At 39.2% G+C, this 25,420-nt stretch overlaps 1 protein-coding gene across 4 annotated transcripts in view; it reads left to right on the top strand.

Moving 5' to 3' along the window:
• csnk1g2b (casein kinase 1, gamma 2b) overlaps positions 1-25,171 on the top strand; it is a 39,424-nt gene extending 14,253 nt beyond the window's left edge. Inside the window, exons 3-12 of one of the 4 annotated variants that reach the window (XM_089001085.1) lie at positions 7,481-7,550; positions 13,157-13,305; positions 14,320-14,554; positions 15,804-15,889; positions 18,198-18,282; positions 18,355-18,500; positions 18,832-18,915; positions 21,775-21,876; positions 22,475-22,581; positions 24,544-25,171. In XM_089001085.1, coding sequence (XP_088857211.1) covers positions 7,481-7,550; positions 13,157-13,305; positions 14,320-14,554; positions 15,804-15,889; positions 18,198-18,282; positions 18,355-18,500; positions 18,832-18,915; positions 21,775-21,876; positions 22,475-22,581; positions 24,544-24,598 — 1,119 coding nt within the window. In that variant the 3' untranslated portion in view covers positions 24,599-25,171. Of the gene's footprint in view, positions 1-7,480; positions 7,551-13,156; positions 13,306-14,319; positions 14,555-15,803; positions 15,890-18,197; positions 18,283-18,351; positions 18,501-18,831; positions 18,916-21,774; positions 21,877-22,474; positions 22,582-24,543 lie in introns of all 4 variants that reach the window. The other 3 variants (XM_089001083.1, XM_089001087.1, XM_089001086.1) reach the window with 3 other exon arrangements.
• The last annotated feature ends 249 nt before the right edge of the window (positions 25,172-25,420 follow it).

Here is a 25,420-nt window from a genome sequence, read left to right as displayed (position 1 = left end):
TGGGAGAAGGATGCTGAGCCTTGAACTGCCTGGCAGGAGACCAAGAGGAGAAGCTAAGAGTAGTTTATGGATGTGAAAGAGGATATAAAGGTAGCTGGTGTGAGAGAAGAGGATGCACAAAACAGCATTAGCTGGAGGACACTGATTCGCTGTGGCGATCCCTGAAGGGAAAATCCGAAAAGAAAAGAGGAAGAATAGGAATAAAGGGGAGGTGGAGGTAGATTACACCAAAGACAACCTGGTGCCTTTGCATTGTTCTTTAAAAAAGAAAAAATGTCCATGTGTAGGTGGCAGAGTGTTCAGGACAACATGAGTCACGCATGGGTCTGTTCTAAAAATAATTCACCCATGAAAGGACACTGTGGTTCGTTGAGAATAAAGCTGAAGAAAAATTTTTTTAATTGAAATTTAACATTATATGTTATTAGTAGGAAAAACGGCAATAAGTTATTTAACATAATTTATGTAAAAATACTAGATTTTACACAACTTTTAACTTTTTCGGCCGATCGGTGAGATTAAAGGACAACCGACGTCTCCCGACAAGTTGTGTCCATAATTTGTAAAATCGCTTCAAATGACTTCTACTGAGTATTTTACAAAGATTCCACCGCATATAGCTATATTTTACGTTTCAAGACTCGCGCTGAATATTCCGGAAGTCTTGTGTTTGAGTTGGTGACGAGTCCTCAGCTACGTCACTGAAGGAACGCCCCTCACCAAGAAAGGACATACCTTGCATCACCTCAATGCATTTTGCGGTACTTTGTTTGGTCTGAAAATTTCGTGTTGATCCGTGTTGATGGTGAAATTAGAAGGAAAACACATAACGCGATGGTGAATCATTGTGTGTTGCGCCAAGACTTCTACAGTGTATTTGATGTTCGCTTACAAAACGTGCCAGGAGACAATTTACACGGAGCTTTCTCTCCAGATGCATCAAAATGACCGGGATAAATTCTTTAATCGATTGCAAACATGTATGCTTTCCTCTTCAGAAGTATTTGAATCATATTCATAACTGGGGAGACTGGGGAGACGCCGTGAGCTTCCCTAAATTGCTGAGTAATTCAGAAAAATTGTGTTTAACAATTTTTGGTACATACCAATAAAGGAGATTTGAGGGTTTTTTTGTATAATATGAGCTGGTAAGCATACATGTGGTTTTAATTGTATGTCTAGTTACAAAGATCACTTCCAGGCTTTTTCTTCGGTGTTTGAACTGATATATACTACAACCTGAATGACATCATTTAAAGAGTTGTTTAATCCTCGGAAGGTGATGGTTGGATTTCTATCCAGAAAAGTGGAATGCGAGACGACCGGTTAAAAGTCTGAAAACGCTTCATAATCTCTGATGACATAATCATGTATGACTCAAAGAAAGATCCTTGAAATGGCGTTCATGTTGTTCAACACATTATAGCAGTTCTGTTGTACAACTGATGATCTTTCTAGAGCAGTGGTCGGGAACCTATGGCTCGCGAGCCACATATGGCCCTTTTAATGATTGCATCTGGCTCGCAGATAAAAATAAATATGTATTTTTGCTGTTCATTTCCTGTTTGGGCTGCAGTTTGCTGAATGTGCAATTTTGATTGCATGTTACTGACTTAGGTGCCATTCAGTCGAAAAAGGCAAACGCCCCCTTTTGGATAAGGCGGACAAGTAAAAAAAAAAGATGACGAGTATTGTACACTTCACGTTGAATGGATCGAAGGATTCGTCTTTGTGTAGAGACCAAGTCATGCCGTCATTCAGTGGCACTTTGACAAAGCCTCATGCTACGTTAGCATTAATATACGTCTGTGAGAGACAGCAGAAAGCAAGCGTGCAAGCTCATGAGTAGTATGCAGGCTAGCTAGCAGTAACCTTGTGTCTGAACCGAGCAAGTTGACGTGCATTCCGATAGTTTGGCTGAATTTTTACCAATCATGAGGAACGGAAAACCGTTCATATTAATGGTGAGTATTATCACAAAATTATTTTAAAATATACATTCTGACATTTCGTTGAAATCACTATTCTGTATATATATTGGGTGTGTGCGCGTGCGTGTGGCTCTCACAGAAAAACATTTATAATATTTTGCTTTTATGGCTCTCTTAGTCAAAAAGGTTCCCGACCCCTGTTTTAGAGCATTTTTCCATGGCATGAATATTACCAATCAGAAAGCCTTTTAATTATGAATAACGTCATTGTGAATCTGCATTTTCTAGTTTTTTTTTGTATGAGCCTGTTGCTGCACTTTTTGGTTTCGCTTGGCTCCTAATCAAAGATAATTGTGGAGTTGCGGACTGCTCTTTTTAAAGTCACTTGTCATCTGTCTCCATCCACCCCACAACAATCTGCCTGTGTCCCACCACTCCTCAGGCGAATCATAGAGCCAAAACATAATGGTGTTACAGTGGAAGTCGTCACGCCAAAAACACACATATGTAATTTGGATGAAGATGCTGTGGTCCGGAACAGCTGAGGTTGAGAGGTTAGTGCAGCAGCAGGTCAGACAGGGAAGGGCCCTTCTGGCCTTTTGGTCAGCTGTCGTGGACACGGGCCAACATTCTTGGTGAACTACTACTACTCTCTTAATTAGGACAACATAGGGTAACTAAAGCGCAGTGTATATGATTTGTTCAAGGGAGATTCCATCAAATTGCATCAGGAAATTAAAATTAATCTAGGAAATCAGATAGAAATCCTTGAGATTTATCTGATTTCCTTCATACATTCATACATACATTGATCTATATCACAGGTGTCAAAGTCAAGGCCCGCGGGCCAAATCCGGCCCGCCACATCATTTTTTTCGGCCCGCGAAAGCAAATCAAACTTGTTAAATTCCATGATGATTGCTAAAATCTGAGCCAAAATGTCATATTTTTGGATGTCAACCACAATAAAAGTCATTATTCTTGACTTCAGATTTGAAAACGAGTTCTTCATTAATTTGCTGTGTGCTCTATATTTAATATTTGAAGGGATTTAAACATTCTAATGGGTTCCCCAAATTCATAACGGCCCTCGAGAGGAAACCATAACTACAATGTGGCCCACGGCAAAAATGACTGACACCCCTGATCTATATCATAGCAGTCTCTTGGTATGGCACAAAAAATCTTCCCACTTGGGCTTTGTAAAAGATTGAGATGACATAAGAGCAATTTGGATGCTTTGTGTCTGACATCACTGCCACACAATGTTAGCGTTTGCCCAGAAGGAAGTAATAATTTACCAATCTCAAGTGAACAAAAACACATTTTTGCGGGAATGGTGATGTGGCATAGCCAGAAACTTTCTCAGCATTCAGTCATTGATTTCACCATATTCTGCCCATAAATTCCATGGGGTATATTTATTTTCCAAGATTTGCAACCATGTGATTTTGGGTGAAAATGGGATTACGGGGGAAAAAATATTTGGATTGATATTGGTATCATGCGTCTGTGTAAGCTCTCAGTCGTACAGGAGTGGTCCATCTTCAGCCGTCATCTGTACAAATTTGAAGGTTTCGGACGTTTATTGGTATCATGATGAACTCATTCACTGCCATTCACAAATTTATTTGGAAATTGAAAATATGACAGAGCGCCATTCCCAAATTAGTTCGGGTTTTGTTTTTTTTCATGCTTGGGTGCCGATAAAGCGCTGGCCGTGGCCACTGGCAATGTCTTTTCTACAAGGGGCCGAATTTCCCTTTTTCCATGTTTGCGCTTTGTTCCAGCTTCAGCTGCTGTCAAAGCACAATATAAACCAATGTATGTATTGCATTGTATTTTGGACAGCTGCCCTAATTTCAATGTCATATAACTCAAGACCCATATAATTTAGGAATTAACTCTTTTGGGATGAAATACGAGAGTCTAAAGTTTCTAACGCTGTATTGAATGTTTATGTAGTCCTAAAACTCAATATTCTGTGGGTCCTGGAATTGAAGTCACAATGACAAAAACCCTGGCACTGGAGTGGACACATTTTTGCATGTCTGGCAGTGAATGAGGTAATTGGGCTAACGTGGCTCCTGTAGTCCCATATCGGTTGGAAATACAGTAAAGTCTCGTTATATCGATATTCAAGGGAGTCCGAAAAAATATCGATATAACCGGGACTATCGATATATCCGACCCTGTTTGCATGTAATTTTCTCCGTGCGTGCATAGAAATAGTATGGATATAACCGGGACTATCGATATATCCGATATCGATATAACGAGACTTTACTGTATGTTGATATATGACAAATATATTCCTTGGAATAGTTTTACACAAGTCCAATTGTTTGAGTGAAGATTCCAAGTAGAAAATTGTGCTTTGACTTTTGTTATTACCTGTCGTTATGTGTGTTTGACAACAGTTACATCTAAATATTGGTGATTTAAAGTTATTCCCAACATCGATGCTAATTTTGTGTTTGAATGTCAATGGGATTGTACATCGACTCGTGTGACTGTTGTACATAGAGAAAAGTAGTTGAGCTGGTGACACAAGTTCCTGGATGGGTCACTTATGTACTTATGAGCATATGCTATCACCAATGCTACTTGCTGTTATTTATTTTTAATTTTTATTTATTTTCTTCAGGGGGGGCAAAGCCCCCCCCCCCATTTTATTTCCTTTCATCTTGTGATTACATCACAAATGTCATATTTACAAGTGCTGGGGCGGGGGGAAAAATCCTCGTCAAATGCAAAGTTGTTACATCAGATGTTCACAGCTCGGCTCTGGTCATTTACACAGCCGTAGCTTAGTCCATCTGCTGGAAATAGAGATGACTCTTAAGTAGGCTACATAAAGCTGCTATAAGCCTCTGTTTCCTATTGTAAGCTGTTTTAAATGGTTCTGCAGTGTAGTGCCATCTGGTTTGACCCATCGTTTATATATGTGTTGTCAATGTTCATGGGTGGTGGTGAGTTGGGGGCGGGTTGTTCACACTAGCAGAGCAGTTGCTTGGTTTGGTTTGCCTCTCAGGCTCGTCACATGTATTCTTCGGCCCACAGCCTTGCGTTACTCTACTTTCCATGCTCACTCTTTCTGTTGTTCCTTTTGGCACTCTTATTCATGCACAAAAAACGCTTTTGTTTTTTTTGCGCGATTTTGGTGTTTTTTTCATGTGTTGGTGTCAGAGATGTTCGGTTGGAGTCTGTAAACAAAGGCTCGAACACAGGAAGATTGTCTTTTACTGCCGGCAGGGGACGTAGCCATTCATGACCGACATCCAACTTCTGCAGCCCTCTGCCAAGTTATTTTTTTTTATTATTTTTTATTTTTTTACTTTGTTACTTCCGGGTTGAGTGAACGCTGGCGCGTGTGGCAGCCACTGCTCATCCACAGAAAGAAAAAATATCCTGTGACTGTAAAGTGTCCATGAGAGTTTTGAAAGGTGCTTATAAATGAAATGTGCTATTATTATTATTATTATTATTATTACAGTAAAATCTCGTTATATCGATATCGGATATATCGATAGTCCCGGTTATATCGATATTTTTTCGGACTCCTTTGAATATCGATATAACGAGACTTTACTGTATTATTATTATTATTATTGGATGTACCTTTATTTGTCTCGCAATGGAGAAATTTACATTTCACAGTAGCAAAGTTATGAAAGGTGTTATTGAGAGTATATGCAAATTTAAGTCATATGTTAGTAAAACATCGTCTTCTTGATTTGAATACCACGCCCCTGGACGTCCGAAATACAAATAACTATATAACAACAGAACCTAGACATTTAATTGGTTGTCCTTTCCATGAACTGATAAATTTGTAACCTGACTAATGACCTCTTCCAGTGAAGGAGTTTACCAAGTCGTAAATTAGTCGAAGGCCAGATCTCCTACAATATTAAGATGACAGTTTAACAGGCTGTGTCTGTTCACCTCAGATTGACCCCGGATTTTCTGCGCTTCCATTGTGGTCCTTCAAAGCATGAAACTTTTAAACATGATAACTTCTATTCTGTCTGTTGTCTATCCGTTATATTGAAATATTTATTTGATGGACACCTAAAATAGAAATTGGGAAACAGTTTGAACAGGCAGAAGCAAACGCCCTTGTAAGCAAGGCTTGCTTGGTATGCTGATTCTAAGTGTTGGCAAGGACGAATAAGAGCAAATGTTCCTGATTATGCCCTCATCAAAGGGAAACTGATTTTGTGATGCCATCAAAACAACTACTGTGCGAAATAGGCGATTTAATAATAACAATAATTCCATCTTGACAAATGTATGCATCCATGCGCTTGGCACTCGCCTATAAAACTCGTTTTCATTCATGTAGTGCCGTGTGTAATTGGCGGAGAAAAATAGATCACGTTATATGTAAACACCAGACGTCTAACGCCAGATTGATTTCAATTGTATTGGCAGAAAAGACTCCACCTAAAAAAATATATAACTACTGTAGTATAGAATGTGTGTTGTTGATATAATATATATATATCATTATATAATTACTTGTAATACTATATGTAAAAAGTCTGTTTTTTAACCAGAAATGTTGTAATGTTTACACTATTGTTATTAATACAAAAATGGAAGATTGTATGATAATTATTTTTCATTCACTAGCTTCAAATGTGCGCGAGATGAGTGATGTTGACTTATATTCAACTCAGCTGTATTGTAAAATGTATTCTATGCGCAACATACAGCAAGATGACATGTCTACATGACATACGAACAAACATACAAACATGACATTCATTTTATGATATAAATTGATCTGAAACCTACATGTCTTCATTATACAACAAAAATAAGTGTGTGTGCGCGTGTGCGTGCGTGTAAGTGCATATTTGTGTGTGTAATGTGTAAAAGGTGTTTTAATTATTGTTGTTAATCTTATAATTCAAAATATAAATTGAGTATTTTTGCTGTTCTATGAGTAATTCTAAATTTGTGGCGAACCCTGAAAGGAAAAGAAGAATGAGAATAATTAGAAAAAGTACCTAAACCACCAATTAAGGCTGAATACATATAACAATGTTATATGTATTCATTACAGTATATTTCTTCTTTTAATATTTTTCAATGCATAATGGCTGTTCCGTATGTTGGGTACCGCAACTGTGGCACAGCTCGTAAAGTCATACAAAATGAGTTAATTTGAGGATGTTTGTTTTTTTTGTCTCATGTTTGTTTATAATACCCTTGTCATCTTGCTTGATGGGGTTAATCTGATTACTTTTTAAGTTGTAAATCTGTAGCTAACGACAGACAATATGTGGTGGTATTTTGTGTGTAAGCCAAGCCTTCACACAAACCTGCTGTTGACCAGCTTGAGCTGCTCCTTATCCTCTCAAAATGACAACTTCAAATTCCAAAGTAATTTTTTGCCCTTAGAATATGTAAAACACATTTCCACACACATTTTGCTTTTGAGTCATATATCTTGTTTCAAATGTTTATTTCTTCATTGCTTTAAATAAAATGATTTTGTTATGCTATGCCATGTTTTACTCAGTTTTTTTTCCTTCCAGGAGCCTATTAAATCCAGGGCACCGCAGCTCCATTTGGAATATAGATTTTACAAACAGTTGGGAAATTCAGGTAAGAAAAAAAAATGCTCTACATACCATGTTGGATTACAACACTGTTATCAAGGGAACATCATATACTTTAAAGGACAACTGACATCACTTTTTTGTTTCCTAACTGACATCAGAAAAACGTTTTATAGCATCTACAATACCCAAAACACGCAGTATGATATTTTTAGTCAAATGCAAAACACCAATAAAAATGACTTAGTGTCCAAAAACTACTTCAAATTGAACCCAGAAGTGGCCAGTTTCAGAAGGTCCCGCCCCCTTGTTCGTGGTGTCACCCCAAGACGCCTTGCCTTGCTGGAGAATCAAAACAATGGCTTCACATTCGGAAAATATGCTTTCTTGTTACTCATCCAGTAATGAATATGATTCAAATAGTTCTGAAGAGGAAAGCATACATGTTTGCAATCGATTAAAGAATTTATTCCGGTCATTTTGATGCATCTGGAAAGAAAGCTCCGTGTAAATTGTCTCCTGGCACGTTTTGTAAGCGAACATCAAATACACTGTAGAAGTCTTGGCGCAACACACAATGATTCACCATCGCATTATGTGTTTTCCTTCTACTTTCGCCATCAACACGAAGTTTTCAGACCAAACAAAGTACCGCAAAATGCATTGAGGTGATGCAAGGTATGTCTTTTCTCGGTGAGGGGCGTTCCTTCAGTGACGTAGGATGAGGACTCATCACCAACTCAAAAACAAGACTTCCGCGTGAGTCTTAAAACGTAAAATATAGCTATATGCGGTAGAATCTTTGTAAAATACGCTCAGTAGAAGTCATTTGAAGCGATTTTACAAATCATGGACACTACTTGTCCGGAGACGTCGGTTGTCCTTTAAATCATTCATATGTTTGTTTTTATTAGCCAACCCTCAGTGACATTGACCAGTGTTTTTTGTATCGTATTTATTGACGTGCCATTTTCCTTGGTCCTTGTGCCCGGTGCAAAAGTTCAGAAAGTGGGTGGAGCACAAGTGCAGTCCTTCGCTATTTATAGATAGCCTGACTACAAACTGTGTCGGCCATTATGGTGTGTTTACTCCCATGACTTCCTCAGCCGGTAGCCTCTGTTTTCCTCATTGTCCCACTAGCATAGATTATAGGGGAAACCCTCAATTATGCAATGCTTATTATAATGCATGTGACACTTGTCCTTGGGTCTGCTCTTTGACTCATATTGTCATTGATTATATTAAGATACAACGTGATTAATACCCGCACATAGAATGACAGGTTTTTCCTCTGTTGTTAAGTGGTTATGTGTTACTTGTGGTCTTTTATGAAAGAACCAGATGACTGGATATGCCAGAGGAGACTTCAAGAAGTATAGCTTTTATGCTGCAGTAGTCTTTCTGAATGTATACGGTCCCTTGATGAAAAGGTTTCTTCATCCGTCATCTGTACTTCTTAGAGGTGTTGGACGTTTCACTCCTCATCCGAAAAGCTTCGTCAGCGCACTAAAATTTTGCCGGTAGCTTTAAACAGTCCCTTCCAAATTTTGCGGAATGGCATGGTCAATTCCTTAGTTTTTCTTGCATACTGAAGACATTTAGTTTTTAGATCAAAAGATGTATACAGGACAAATGTTCCAAAGTACAGCTTTTATTTCAGGGTATTTATTAGGTATTTACTGCAAATTTCCCCATTGTGGGACGAATAAAGGTTTTCTGATTCTGAGGTATGGATGAGAGTAGCGAGACCATGTGTCAACCAGTTACCCGGCTTTGTTTCAAGGTATCCGTACATGTGCATGTGGCCGTTTTTCTGTCAATAAGTAACTTATTCACTGCCAGACGTGCAGAAATGTGTCCACTCCAGCGCCAGGGTTTTTGTCATTGTCACCCGAAATCCAGGACCCACAGAATATTGAGTTTTAGGACTACTTAAACTTTCAGTACAGCGTCAGAAACCTTACACTCTCATCTTTCATCAGAAAAAAATTATAATATGTAATAAAAATAATATTTAATTCCTAAGTGATATGGGTCTGGAGTTATATGAGCTTGAAATGATGGCTGCTGCCCAAAATACAATGCAAAACATACATATTGGTTTATATAGCGCTTTAACAACTACTGAAGCTGGAACAAAGCGCTAACATGGAAAAAAGGGAAACCCAAGCATGAAAAAAACAAAACTCGAACACATTCGGGAATGGCGCTCTACGTAATATATTTTCAATTCCCGAATGAATTCATGAATGGCAGTGAATGAGTTAATAATGTGTGCATTCGGTTATTGTCTTGATGAATCTTCTTCAGATTTATTTGGTGGCATTTTTTGATGAATTGCTAGATAAAATGCTCTTACCAAAATAAAAGATGAGTGAAGCTCAGAACACCAACACCTTTCTTTTTTGCAACATTCCAAATTGTACTGTCTCTCCTCGATGTTTGTGCAACAGCTCTGATCAATTTTCCCTCTTCTCTCAACTTCAGAATGGTTCGCCTTTCCCCCTGAGATTGCTCTCTGGTCTTTCCATGTTTCTTTAACAGAAACTATCAGTCTTTCATCATTCATGTAACACGAATGAATTGCTGACAGTTTATAGTCATTTGCCTGAGGAATGAATATTTTATTGCCACGACACTCTTTTTAAAGGCCGTCCAATTTGACCTCTGTCTGCAGCTTTGGCCGATATCAGCTTTTGGTCATTCATGTGTACTTATTGTAAATCGTGTAGACTTTTTAAAAGATGAAAATAACAATCTTTTTATTTTGTCAGTCTCGCCTCAGCCTGAACAAAACTTGCCATTGATTTTTATTTCGATCTTGGGAAGGCATCTCCTGAGCATTTAGACTAATGGAAGTCACTTATCTTTATCCTCCTCCCCTCTTCATACTCTAAATATTTAATATTCATTCACTCCCTTCGACTCCTCCCTGGCCTTCTCTTCTATTCCCAATCACCCTCAACTCTGACATTTCACTGTGCAGCAACTTTGTCTTCAGCTGTTGTGATGCAGCTTGATAAGGCCTCTGCAGTAGATACAATAGGTGGAATTGTCTCCAATTATGGTAACAGGGGCAGAGCACCACTGACGATTGGTTTGGCTCGAAACCCAGCCTGTGTTTCACCACTCAAAATATGTACACGTGTGTACTGTTGAAGTGCATCATACGGCAGAATCGCACTGCTGTTTATCTTGATAAAATCTTGATAAGGCAAAGAAACCTTTTCCCTGTTACTTTTATGACGCTGTGCATTTTAAAAAGTGATTGCGGCAGGCAGTTACTGTACAATGCGGAGCGACAACCATGTAGGTGCTCACATTCACCGACACATTGTTCAATTGCCTTTTGTGATGGCATGCTTTCCACTAACCTCGTACCTTGGAAAATATTAGACTTTTAGGGCAACCGACGTCACTTTTTTGTTTTTTACCTGACATCAGAAAAACGTTTTATAGCATCTAAAATACCCAAAACACGCAGAATGATATTTTTATTCAAATGCAAAACAAACAAATAAAAATAACTTAAAGTGTCCAAAATCTGCAAAAAATTGAGCTGCGAATTGGCCATTTTCCGACAGTCCCGCCCCCAGTTCGTGATGTCACGCCAAGACGTCTTGCATTGCTGGAGAATAAAGACAATGGCTTCAGATTCGGATAATATGATTTCTTGTTACACATCCAGTTATGAATATGATTCAAATAGTTCTGAAGAGGAAAGCATACATGTTTGCGATTGATTAAAGAATTTATTCCGTGTCATTTTGAGGCAAACGGGCGGGCGGGGGGGGGAATGTCTCACCCAAAAAGAGGCAAGAAAATGGCCACTGAGCTTTGAGGAATGAATCAGCCCGTTTCCACAGGCTGATAAATTCGTTCCATGGAGCTTGGACTCCCTCTGCTGGCGGCTTTTGGATGTAACACACAGTTTAAAAAAAAACAGTACAGCAAAATACATTGACGTGATGGAAAGACGCGACAATGCCTTTTTTTACGGTCAGGAGGCGGTCCTTTTCTGACGTCACGTGAGGACTTGTCACCAACTCAAAAACAAGACTTCCTGAATGTTCAGCGCGAGTCTTAAAACGTAAAATATAGCTATATGCGGTGGAATCTTATTAAAATACGCCCAGTAGAAGTCATTTGAAACCATTTTACAAATTATGGACACAACTTGTCCGGAGACGTCGGTTGTCCTTTAAGTGGAGGAGTACATTATATTAAATTCTTCAAGAAGAAGTTGTGGGGAACAACACAATTTCTGTGAATTTCTGCTAATATGGAACTGAAGAGATTGAGTGTACTGTTCTTAATCACAGTGTATATTTACTGCAATGCTAGGGCTCATTAAAGCAAGATAAATTAATCTCTGTTTTTTGTCTGTTAGGGGTTTCACTGATGTTTTGACAACTTTTCAAAAATGATTTATTTGGTAGCCTTTTACTGAGTATCTTCATCTTTATTCAGTTCATAGAGTTGCTTGTTCCGTAGCCACAAGGGGACACAAGCCAGTGTCTTCTTGTGCCGGTCCCAAGACCGGATAAATATAGAGGGTTGTGTCAGGAAGTGCATCTGATGTAAAAGCTTGGCCAAAACAAACATGCGAATCAATCCTCTGAAGATGGAGGACACTGATTCGCTGTGGCGACCCCTTGAAGGGAAAAGCCAAAAGGAAAAGATCTCCTGCAGCTTTGAGTGGGTTGTGGTGATGCTAGAATCTTACACCTCAAAGAAGCATGGCCTGCCACAGGAGGTGCTACGACACATCTACACGGCTGTCATCGAATCAATCCTGTGTTCTTCCAATATGGTTTGGTTCGGGGCCGCCACAAAAATTGACAAAATCTGACTTCAACGGACAGTTAGGACAGCGGAAAAAAAGTATTGGCACCGCCCTTACCCACTCTCGAGGACTTACACACTGCAAGAATCGAAACAACAGCGGGGAAAAATCCTCTTGGACCCTACGCACCCTGCCCACCACCTTTTCCAGCAGTTCCCCTCAGGCAGGGGCTATCGATCCAGGCGCACCGATTCCAGCAGACATTTAAACAGCTTCTTCCCACAAGCCATTAACACTCTAAACAGTAACCCAAACATAACTGTATAGTGCCTCTTTGCAATGTTTTTTTTTATGATTCCTTGTGTGTTCTACATACTTGGCAATAAAGATGATTCTGATTCTGATTCTCACAACAAAATGAGGTGTGGTGTTGTCTTATGTGCTGTAAATACGGTACAGTGTAGATCAGAGATTCAGATAGTGGGAAACTTGATCTTTACGCTTTGCCTTAATTCCCACTTCAGAGAAGTCATCCACTCCTTTCCCCGATAAACCCCCTGAAGGAAGCAAGCAAATTTTTCCTTATTGTCATAATTTTTCGTCAGGAAATAGGCAGTGGTGCAAATTGGTTATTCTATCCACACAGGGAAACACGACAAATACTTTTTTCCAGCTTTTATCAAATTGAAGTTGAAGGAATAATGTGGGATGTTTGGTTCTTATTTTGTTGTTTGTTTCCTTTTAGATATATGACATCTGATTGTGAATTTAAATGGTGCCCATTAAAAGAAATCATTTGTCGTTTCAATGATGGTCAAGGAAAGCTAATTGAAAATGAAATGTACTATTTCTGCATTTTCCCAAAGAGGGAATTCCACAGGTGTACTACTTTGGTCCTTGCGGGAAATACAACGCTATGGTGTTGGAGCTGCTTGGGCCTAGTTTAGAGGACCTGTTCGATCTTTGTGACCGCACCTTCACCCTCAAGACCGTCCTGATGATAGCCATACAACTGGTAAGGCTGAACATTAACGTCAACAGATTTGCGTGTGCATTGATGAATTGTGTTCATTCCATTCTACGAAAGTAATGGAGTGTGTTACCACCACTAAGCTAATGTTTTACTAGACACGTACACAGCAAGGATATTTTATAGAACAAAAACTGCTAAATCAACTCAAAATAACAATGAAAAAAAAAACGTTTTTATGTAAATGTTCAATTTAATATGTATTGTATTGTATAAATCAAAATTGCTTTAAAATGAACGACATTTTGAACGGCACACATTTTACTTTTACCTTTGTTTCATGTCAGGTGTTTTCTACTTGGTGCCTTGAGGTTGATTTTAAATGGAAGTTCAAATCTTTCATGGTTACAGTAATTCCCTCAAAAGGTTGTGTAACAAAATATTAAGTCCTTCACTGCCTGACCTGCAAAAATGTGTCCACTCCATTGCCAGGGTTTGTGTCATTGTCACTTGAATTCCAGGACCCACAGATTATTGAGTTTTAGGACTACATGAACATTAGCGTTAGAAACCTTGGGCCATACCGCCCTGGTTATTTTGGGATATTACGTATATACATTAAAGTCTCGTTATATCGATATTCTCGGGAGTCTGAAAAAATATCGATATAACCGTACTATCGATATATCCGATCCTGCGGCATGTAAATTTTTTCCTTGCGTTCATAGAAATAGTATCGTAATAAGCAGTACTATCGATATAACCGATATCGATATAACGAGACTTTACTGTAATTACAATTTTGTCCAAAACGTATGTCCTATTTCATCACCATAATAACAATAACTCATATGAAGGATGAACCATGTCGTATATCAAGTGATTCTAGTGTAGGAACTTAAAAAAGGGTATTGTGAATTTTGTCTGAAGGGAACTATTAGCTAAAAAAAGGGTATTGTGAAATTAGTCCCTCGGCATGTATTAGCAGTTTAATATGACATTGAAACAGTGATTTCGAGATTTCTAAAACCCTTTTCCCTCTATTGTCATCTGGTCTAGATTACGCGGATGGAATACGTCCACACGAAGAGTCTGATTTACAGAGACGTGAAGCCGGAAAACTTCTTAGTTGGGCGACCAGGAAGCAAAAGACAGCACACCATTCACATCATCGATTTTGGTCTGGCCAAAGAGTACATAGACCCTGAGACCAAAAAACACATCCCATATCGGGAGCACAAGAGTCTGACTGGAACAGCACGCTATATGAGCATCAACACACACCTGGGAAAAGGTAAGTTGAGAATGTCATCTTGATTCGTTTTCATACATGTGCTCTATAAGTGCATTAAACTATCCACAAATTTGTTTTGGAGTGTGATTTAGCCCCTTTTAAGTTAAATGTGAACTCGTTCACTGCCATTCACGAATTTATTCGGGAATTGAAAATAGTGAATGAGTTAATCTGATGCATTGCTCATCAGCACCCAGGCATCCGTTGAATTGGTGCTGGTGAATGAAACTTAGTGGTACAGTGATACCTCGGTTTACGAACCCCTTGGCTTACAAACTTTTCGGTTTACGAACATTACATGTATGAAAATTTTACCTTGACATACAAACTATTTTTCAATTACACACAGAGCTGCCACCTTAAGCCCGTTCTCCTAACAAGAAAATGGCAGCCGACTGTTTCTGTCCTCTATGCTCCGCCCCCAGTCTTCGGTTAAAGCCATGTGATTGGTCAAGAACGCAGCAGTGAGGGGGCGGGGGTTACAGACAGACAGAGAGAGAGAGTGAAGCCGTTCTCCAAAAAGAAAATGGCGGCCGACTTTTTTTGTCCTCTATTCACTGCCCCCAGTCTTCAGTTAAAGCCATGTGATTGATCAAGGACGTAGCAGTGAGGGGAGGTGGTTTAAACATTAAAGAGACAGACAGACGACAGTGAGAGAGTTTCAACTTTGATAATTCAAAGGCAGAGTGTGGACTGCAAGGTTAAAATATCCCATCAATCAGGCTCCACAAACAACCCGCACAAGCCATCCGTACATTTGATGCAAAAAGCTATCAACCCAGCTAAACAGAACACAATGGATGAGGAACTAGATAAAATTATTGCAAAGGAAGCACCTACAAGGGATCATTCCTCAAGATGGTGAAATAAGACGGTTACGTTCCTAATCAAGTGTTTAATGTTGAGGAAACCAGCTACTCCATTCCATCAAGCCATCAACGACCATCACAAAGGTAAATAAAATGACTTTACTTTAAGTATAGTTTATTTCTTTAATTATTTATACCATGGCACATTTATTATACATAAAATAAGGTGCATTTTGTGTAGTTTTAAGGCTTAGAAAATAAAAAGTAGAAAAATATGTTTTATGGGGACCTGGGAATGGATTATTCTCATTTTAATGGTTTCCTATGGGAAATTATTTTTTGGGATACACACTTTTCGCCTTACACACTCCGTCTGGGAACCAATTAAGTTCGTAAGACAAGGTATCACTGAACACTATTTTGTTGTTTGTCATTTTCAGAACAAAGTCGGCGGGACGATTTGGAGGCCTTGGGTCACATGTTTATGTACTTCCTTCGAGGTAGTCTTCCTTGGCAAGGCTTAAAGGTACTGCATTGTTTCCAATACCCATGAGTGTCGTCAGCTGTGTTTTGCTTTGATTTTACCTTTTCTGCACCCCTCCATGCTGTCTCTTACATTGTTTATCCAGACGACCACGGGAAAACCATCCTCCCATATGGGAAAGATTTGAACGCCTATTCTTGTTATATTTTTGGAGTCAAGCCAAAGAATAGACCATGAAGTCTTGAGTGTCACGTTTCACTTGTTGGATTCTTTCTTTTTATGCCTTGATTTGTAAAAAAAAATGACTTCAGATGAATTTGGAGTGAATTGTAAACCGGTTATGTCAAACAGATGATCACAAAACATATTCAAGAATTGTTGTCTAATGGTATGTTTCTCACCAGGTATAATCCAAACCGCCTGTCTTGCAAATAATAAGAGCAGAGTGAGACATTTGAGCATTTGTTATGTGGGAGGAAGCCTGTTATTGATGAACGTGAGGGAGGGAGGGATGACTGTGGGGGAGGTTGTCTGGCTTGGGCCAAGCCAAATTGTCATCAATATGTAACATGGCAGCAAGCATAAAATACAATGACGATGGGGGTAAAGTGACCCCTACTGGAATTTACAATATCAACACACGCAATTTGGCCAAGGTCACAACTGACACATGAAAACAATTAATTTCTACAAAAGAAACAAGCTCTCTTCATTTTCATTTATTACAAATATATCCCTGCCATTTTATAGGTAGTGCCACCAATTTTTCACCTTTTTTCTGTATTATTTCTTTTTATTAGCCTTATTGGCTAATAAAAGACGGACGGCCCTGATGATAAGACAACCCTATTCAAGACTTGTTTGAAAAGACTTTTTGAACACCTAATTAATTTTTTGACAGAAAATAATTACAGTAAATCTGATGCAAATGATAACAATATATTTGAGAGAAAATGTATGTTATTTTGACTCATTCAACTATTAATTCATTCACTGCTAGACATTCGCTACAATATCTGGCGCCATCTTGTGTCCAGAATGGGTATAATAATTAGACGCCGAATATAAGAGACCCGCACCTTTTTAGTCTTATTTGTTTAGTCTTATTTGAAACAAAAAAATGCTGTCGTATATTCAGGTCCAACATGGTTTAGCCATTTGCCGCAAAAACATCTATTTGTGGTTTTTGTGCTTTTTCTATAACGTACTTAAGAACCCACAAGTTGACGCCAAAGCCCTTTCCTATAGGAAAGTAGTAGTTGCTGTAGAAAGCATGTTGAAATCAGGCACTAACTTATTTGTATGCCAGATGGTGTTATTATTGAAGTTTATGCAAGATGCATGTTCTTGTACACTCCGGTGCATGTTTTTTAAAATTCTTTCATCTGTCCTTTGAATCGTTTTTTTTAGGAATATGTTGTAAAATATGTTTGAAATAATGGACGATGAAATAATTTTATGGAAATATTAATTACTCTGTTTTAGCTATTAGTTTTAAGGCTCGAGTTGATTTTTCACCCATTATCACAAGCAAACGACTCACAAGATGCATGTATCTTGGTAATTCAAAAAGGAATGTTTGTTGACATTTGGAATACCAACTGTATTGTGTTGTTCTTGTTCCTTTATTTAACTCATTCACTGCCAGACGATGTGCAAAAATGTTTCCACTCCAGTTCCAAGGTTTTTGTCATTGTCACTCGAATTCCAGGACCCACAGAATATTGAGTTTTGGGACTACATAAATATTCAATGCAGCGTAAGAAACCTTAGACTCTCTTCTTTCATAAAAAAAGAGTTAATTCCTAAATTATATGGGTCTGGAGTTATATGAGCTTGAAATGAGGGTCGCTGTCCAAAATACAATGCAACACATACATATTGGTTTGTGCAGCACTTCAACAACAGCTGTAGCTGGAGCAAAGCGCTAACATGGAAAGAAGAGAAATGCTGCCCCATTGTGGAAGGCAAAAACATTTTCTGGACAGCGCTTTATCGGCACCCAAGCAACAAAAAACAAAATGGCACTCTACGTCATATTGTCAATTCCGAATAAATTCATCAATAGCAGTGAATGAGTTAATGTTGCATCCAAGACAGTAATTGGTTTTAAAAAAACACATTATTAAAAAAAAATATTCTGCAGTACTGTATATTATTTTTGTATTCCGTCGTTGCCAAGTCGTTTCTGTCAATGATAGCACAAAAGAACATAGAATGAGACACCTTGCAAACAATCCAGTATTCAGTAAACATTTGAATGTGCCCATCTATTTTACAGTTTTCAGTTTTGGGCCCAGACCAAGTTGTAGCTTGACAAAGATGCGTCCTGTTCGTTTTTATTTTTTAGGCGGAAACTTTGAAGGAGAGGTATCAAAAAATTGGTGACACCAAACGAGCGACCCCAATAGAAGTGCTTTGTGAAAGCTTCCCTGGTGAGTGTGATCCATCCATTGGAGTACAGTCATTCATCGTTTTTGATGCTAACTCCGTTTTCGATACAGAAGAGATGGCCACCTACCTGCGGTATGTGAGAAGGCTGGACTTCTTTGAGAAGCCTGACTATGACTACTTGCGGAAACTCTTCACTGATCTGTTTGACAGAAACGGCTACGTCTTTGACTATGAATACGACTGGGTTGGCAAATCCCTGGTGAGTGTCCTCTAAAAAACCTGAAAACCTTGACGGATGCACTGGACATAACATCCTTTGCTTTGTTATTCCGTGCTCTGTTTTCAACCTGTTTGAATTGGATTGGATTTACCTTTATTCATCTCGCAGCAACATTTACATTTACATTTCACAGCAACAAAGTAATGAAAGGAAAAGGAAAGGAAAGAAAGAAGTAGAAAAACAAAATACAGGAGCTACCGGAAAGACAGCCACTCTCGCGGCAGCGCCATCTTGAAGTCAAAAGAACAGAAAAAACTAAATAACAATGTTCGGATGTTCTCTATTTGATTTTTGTGTGTGTTTGTTGCAGCCCACACCAATAGGCCCTATCCCTAGTGATGCTCCCCTGCAGCCCAGCAGCAGGGACAAAGCACAACAGCAGACCAAAAACCAGGTGAGGTCATTCGAGCAATGTTACATAACCAACACACTCTTGCCAGTCCGCCAACCGACTGACCAACCAGCCTAACTCAGTCATTCAAGATCCGCCACCTGATTATTTTTGCTGAATCCAACTGTAAGCAACTTCCTTGAGAAAATGGCTGCCGCTTATATCCACGCATGAATATAGTGGCAGTGATGTTATATAGTGAGTCATTTGTTTTCCAGCCGTTTACATTTGTAGCTGCACAGCCATGAGTTGAATTTTGCTGCACTAGCTGTCAACCAAATCACTTTTTCGATATTGATTTTTATTTCTGACACCATGCCACTCTAAGCTTTTGGTCATTGCATGCCTGAGTTGAAAATACAGACTGCATTGTTCATATCAGTATTGACAATACAGTATATGCACCATGTGTGCTCCCCACCCCCATTTTATCAGCCATATCCTTAGTCGTACCTTGTTAGTCTTAGTAAAAGATAAACTGATATACAAAAACGCTTCTGATAGATACAGTTATGTCAATATATAATTATATACATGATGAGTCCACATCATTTTTCCATGGAAAAAAAACAAGGTGCTTCATTTTGGATTTTATAGGCTTCTTACTGCAGGGATGCATCTGGGCCCGCATTCTTGCGCCATTTTGACAGCCACTGGCGCAACTTTGTAACTCCACTGCGCCAGCACCGGCACAAGTCTATTACGATTAGCGCATATTGCTACATGATCTGCTCCACATAGGACATACTTATGTTAAAATATCTTAAGAAACAAATTTAGTTAAAAGACAAATGAAAACTGTTCGCTTTCCTTCAGAGGTTTTAACTTTCATCGTCTGCCATCTTGCCTTACCGATATCGAGCCATAATCACCTTGCATTTGTTTCGGTGCGTTCCAGAAGCGGATATGTCGGGCTTTTCCGTGATCCGCCGGAAACTGCCGAAACAGATAATCAAATATTCATGTACCCATGGTGCATTTCAGTATTTACATCAAGCATGGTGAATGGTTGCAACATGGAGCGTGAGAACAGGAGCAAAACTCTAAAATATATTAAAAACAGGCAGGAAAAAAATTAATTCTCGTTTTTTAAAAAACAACCAAATAAGATTGCACAGGGTTGTGACTAGTCATTGCAGCAAACTGCTGTTAAGCCATTCACTGCCAGACGTGCAAAAATGTGTCCACTCCGGTGCCAGGGTTTTTGTCACTGTCACTCGAATTCCAGGACCCACAGAATATTGAGTTTTAGGACTACATAAACATTCAATGCAGCGTAAGAAACCTTACACTTTCTTCTTTGATCAGAAAAAAAGTGAATTCCTATATTAGATGGTTGTGTTGTTATATGAGCTTGAAATGAGGGCAGCTATCCAAAATACAATGCAATACATACATATTGGTTTATATAGCACTTTAAAGGACAACCGACACCATTTTTTTGTTTCCTAACTGACATCAGAAAAACGTTTTATCGCATCTAAAGTACCCAAAATACGCAGGCTGATATTTTTAGTCAAATGCAAAACACCCATAAAAATGACTTAAAGTGTCTCAAAACTGTCACAAAAAAAAAAATTGCTCGGAACTGGGCAGATTCAGAAAGCCCCGCCCCCTTGTTCGTGACGTCACTATTGGTCTCACACACAGCCTTGCTCCAGAATTAAAACGATGGCTTCAGAGAGTTCAGATTCGGAGAAGATGCTTTCTTGTTACTCATATGATTCAAATAGTTCTGAAGAGGAAAGCATAAATGTTTGCAATCAATTAAAGAAGTCCTTCCGTATCAATTCGAGCCGTCAGGACTCCAATGTAGCGTCCCAGAAAATGCACAAGATGGCGCTCAAGCTCCGTTGGAAATGGGCTGATTTGTCCGCTGGGGAATTTGTGTAAACTTACACAACTGCTGAAACTCTGGTGAATGGTCTTCCGTAAAGTAAATAATGTTTGGTTGTAATTTAAAATAAATAGCTTTTTAATCAAAGCCACAAGTGAAATTTTCATGGGTCCGCATCTTTTTGGGTCACCCTGTATGAAGACATTATTTGACATGAATTAAAATTGTTGATATATTAGGAAAATAGATTTGATCAAAATAATGGTGTTTCTTTTTCAATATAGAAATATCATGCTCCAATGTATGTATATTGATTTATTTCAATCAGTTTTGTATATTTCGGCAATCGAGTTAAATTGGGTCCCATCAATTTTAGAATTTAGTCCCCTTTTCATCCACAAGGGGGCCCCCTTTTTAAATTTCCCAGATGCATCCCATCCCTGTTATTGTCAATTGCATTTTTCTTATTGCTCTCGATGAAAACACTGTGTGACCTCTTATGCCCCAACTTCACTGACATGCGCAATGCCCACGGCTATAAACTGTAATATCCTGATCAAGTACAGTTCAGCATTAAAATCTGCTAAGGGGGAGCACTCAAAATTTTCAAATGTCACTTTAGAAATTGACACTCATCATACAAAGCTGTGTCTAATTAAATATTCTGTGCCAGTAGATTGTTTTTTTTTTTTTTTCTTTTACTCCTGCATGACTCTAAGTGTGTTGATCTGTGCTTCATATAAATTTTGCTTCCCTCTTTTCCTCTATTTATTAACATATGTCTTAACAAGCCTGCTTCTGCTTGGGAGATGTCTTCTGTAATTGTTTTGTTTCTTTTTTTTTGTTTTCCTTTCTTTTGTTTTTTTTACTCACCCCCACCCCCACCTCTTCCTTGTCCCTTCTCTCCCTCACTACTCTACCCTCACCCCCCCCCCCCCCTCCCACCATCTTGAACCCCCTCACTTCCTTCGCCCTTTTCACCTCCATCTGCGTCTTCAACCTTTTTTTTGCCAAATTGCACCAAGTCGCCTGAGCCAAAAGGAAGTGAGTCTCAGCCCACCCCTGTGACCAATAAGGAGACTTTGGGGTCGCACCTCACAGCTGAGCGGCTGGGGGGCTCTGTCCAGGTACTGCTGCTAACGCTGCTGCTTGGATGGGCTAGTGCATGAAAGCTGCATGGTTAACGTGTGCCGGTCGCTGTCATCCCTTGCACACGTCGCATCACCCTGCTTGTGCTCTGTCCAACCCTTTGCTGTGTGTTCGTTCAACTGTCTGAATCCCCCCCCCCGTTTGCTCTCCCAGACGCAGTTTGCTTCATTGCTAATTGCCTGTTACGTGAGGGTAGCGTTCAGAGGTGACATGTAGCAGCAACTATCATGACGTGATTGTTTGGTTCGCTAAATGAGGGAGCTTCATATACAAGTACAATAAATCAATTATTTTCCCTCGCAGCCATTGACAATTCCATTGCCATTTCCCCATATTTGCTTGGGATAAATATTTGGTCGGGAATGATACCGCCTAGTGTTCGGCAAATAGTACTGCAGCTTATAAGCTTTTATGAAGTTGCTTTAGTTGGTGCGCTCGCAAATTAGTGCACAATTTGATCCGCTAAACTGGCAAACAGATACAGTATGAGTATGGTTCTATGCATTTTCTACCCTACTCTCACGTATGAGTTTTTTTTTTTTTTTAGTTCTTTGGTCTTTTTGTTTGGTCATGCAGGTGATGAGCTCAACAAATGGCGAGCTGAACACTGATGATCCCACAGCTGGACACTCCAATGCTCCCATCACTGCTCCCACCGAGGTTGAAGTTGCAGACGAAACCAAGTATGAGACAATAAATGGCTTTCTTTTATGTCCGTGTAAGCTCTCAGTCGTACAGGAGTGGTCCATCGGTGAAAAGGTTTTCTCCAGTCGTCATCTGTACGTCTTTGAAAGTGTCGGACATTTCTCTCCTCAGCGAATATAGGGCCAGAGCTACCGGCAAAATTTTAGTCCGCTGACGAAGCTTTTCGGATGAGGAGCGAAACGTCCGACACCTTCAAAGAAGTACAGATGACGGCTGAAGAAACCTTTTCATCGATGGCTTTCTTTTGCAATTTTTCTTTTGTTGAGTCACACACCTTTTTTGTGTGGGAAACACTATTTGCGGTATATCCCTGTTCATCATGAATTTGTTGTTGTTTACATTGTCATATACTGACACTCTCCACCTTACGAACGAGATACGTTCCGAGCGGTCCTTCATTACGTGAATTTGTTCGTATGTTGCTATATTTTGTATGGAATGTATGTTTAAGTCAAACACTTAACGGGGAAGTAGAAAACACAGACACTCTAATAGTCGTAAAATAAATAAATTCCCACCTACTGTAGTATGACGACATACAGTAAAGTCTCGTTATATCGATATCGGATATATCGATAGTCCCGGTTATATCGATACTATTTCTATGCACGCACAGAGAAAATTACATGCAAACATGGTCGGATATATCGATAGTCCCGGTTATATCGATATTTTTTCGGACTCCCTTGAATATCGATATAACGAGACTTTACTGTATACCCTTGGGCCTTTAGTAAGCCATTACTGAAGCTGCTGCCACGTAATTACTGACATATATACATGCAGTCTATTTCAGGAATAAAATGTAAATCCACTCACTTGTAGCCAAAAGGTTAATTTCTATCGCTACTCCCCCTGTTAGAAGGAACGTGGCAATGTCACCTAGTTAGCCACATCCACTAAGACCTCTGGCAATGGTTTTCCTTTCCACAAGGGGGAAGAATTGCCCTTTTTTTTTGCACGTTAGCGCTGTGTTCCAGCTTCAGCCTTTGTTAAAGCGCTATATAAACTAATATGTAACAAAGTCAAAGTCAGCTTTATTGTCAAATATGCTAATAAGCATAACATACAGCATCGATGAAATTACTGTCCTCTCGGACCCAGCGTGCAAGGCACTTATAATGTGGCTAACAAAGACAGACAATTGACAACAGATAATACATGTAAATTGTATCCTGTGACTGTAAAGTGACCTTGAGAGTTTTGAAAGGCGCTTATAAATGAAATGTATTATTATTATTATGATGATGGTGATTATTATTATTAAAGTGACATAGTGTAGTAATGCAAAAACAAAAGAAGGTTGAAGTGAGGTCGTGCAGAAAAAAAGAACAAATAAAGTTCAGGATGATAGTACAGCGTGTACATGTATGTATTGCATTGTATTTTGGACAGGCACCCTCATTTCAAGCTCACATAACTCCAGACCCATATAATTTAAGAAATAACTCTTTTTTTTTCTGATGAAAGAAGAGAGTCTAAGGTTTCTTTACCATGCATTGAATGTTTATGTGGTCCTAAAACTCAATATTCGGTGGGGTCTGGAATTCCAGTGACAATGACAAAAACCCTGGCACTGGAGTGGACACATTTTTGTCTGGCAGTGAATGAGTTAGGCTATATTCTGAGATAAAAGTGACAATCCAGCCATCTTTATTTTTTTATTTTTTGTTAGCCCTAATCCTCCTCCATACATTTTGACTCCGTCAAATCCATGGTAGCATTTTAATCACTCTCTGTCATGACATTTATTTTCCACATGATGGCGCAGTGGAACAAATGAGGCCTTATGATGCATCGGCCAAAAAGCAAATCAGTTTATTTCTTCGTAATGCCTCATTTTGCTATCACGACATGACAACACCTCGCCTCCCCTGATATTTTACATCAAAGGTTTTGTTTTTTTAACAAAAAAATATCTCGTCCGTTTCTCCTCCAAGGTGCTGTTGTTTCTTCAAAAGGAGAAAGAGGAAAGCCCTCCAGAGGCACAAGTGAAGGACGCGCTTGGAGAGAACCTGAAACCCTGTTATCACTGTCAAGTTTTAAATGGAAGCAACTCCACACAGAGCCCCCCCCTGTTCCCTTTTTCTCTGCCCGGATTCCTCCCGTCCTCACCTCTTTACCCCCTTCACTTTATTTCCTCCTCCTCCTTCACCGTCCCTGCCCCCCTTGCTTCTATCTTTCTCGTTCTCAGTGCTCCCTGACTGCTGCCGTGTTTAAGGAATGTTGCTGACTCACAACAGACTCTGATTCCTTGATGAGCAGAGAAAAAAAAACTCACCTGCATTACAAAGAGGGAGAGGATTGAGGAAAAAAAATGTTTTAAAAAGCTGTAACATGAAACTGTGGCGTGAATATGAAACAAACGATACTGTTTGAAACAGTTGTTGTATTCTAAATTCCATAAAGGTTTGTTGTTCCAACAGTGAAACAGCTGTTGATCAGGGGGAACCATCAGAATTCTGCTCCTTAAGAAACTTTTTAATTGCTTTCATTTTTTTTTCTTCCTTTGGTGTGTGTTTTTGGGATCAAATTAAAGAGGAAAGGTGAAAATATGATCATGGTCAATCTGAAAGATTACGAAGTTTTTCATCTATAACAGAATTTGGAGGATTTTTATGTTTTTTTTTTTTTTGTAATTGGATTCTCAGTTTTCAAAGTCAGATCCCTGCATTGACAACTTTATTTTTATGTTGTAGTGTTCTGGAGTTCCATGCACCCTCCCACTTCCTCTGGCGCTCTTTTTGTCTGTCGACGTGGACTTTGTAGCACAGTCACTGGCCTCAGGTACTGTGGAAGATCGAGCTCTCTTGCTAA

Source organism: Hippocampus bargibanti, linkage group LG07 (assembly GCF_051943395.1).
Source record: "Hippocampus bargibanti isolate YZ-2025 linkage group LG07, ASM5194339v1, whole genome shotgun sequence".
NCBI lineage: Eukaryota > Metazoa > Chordata > Actinopteri > Syngnathiformes > Syngnathidae > Hippocampus > Hippocampus bargibanti.
This window is presented reverse-complemented; position numbering and strand designations above follow the sequence as displayed.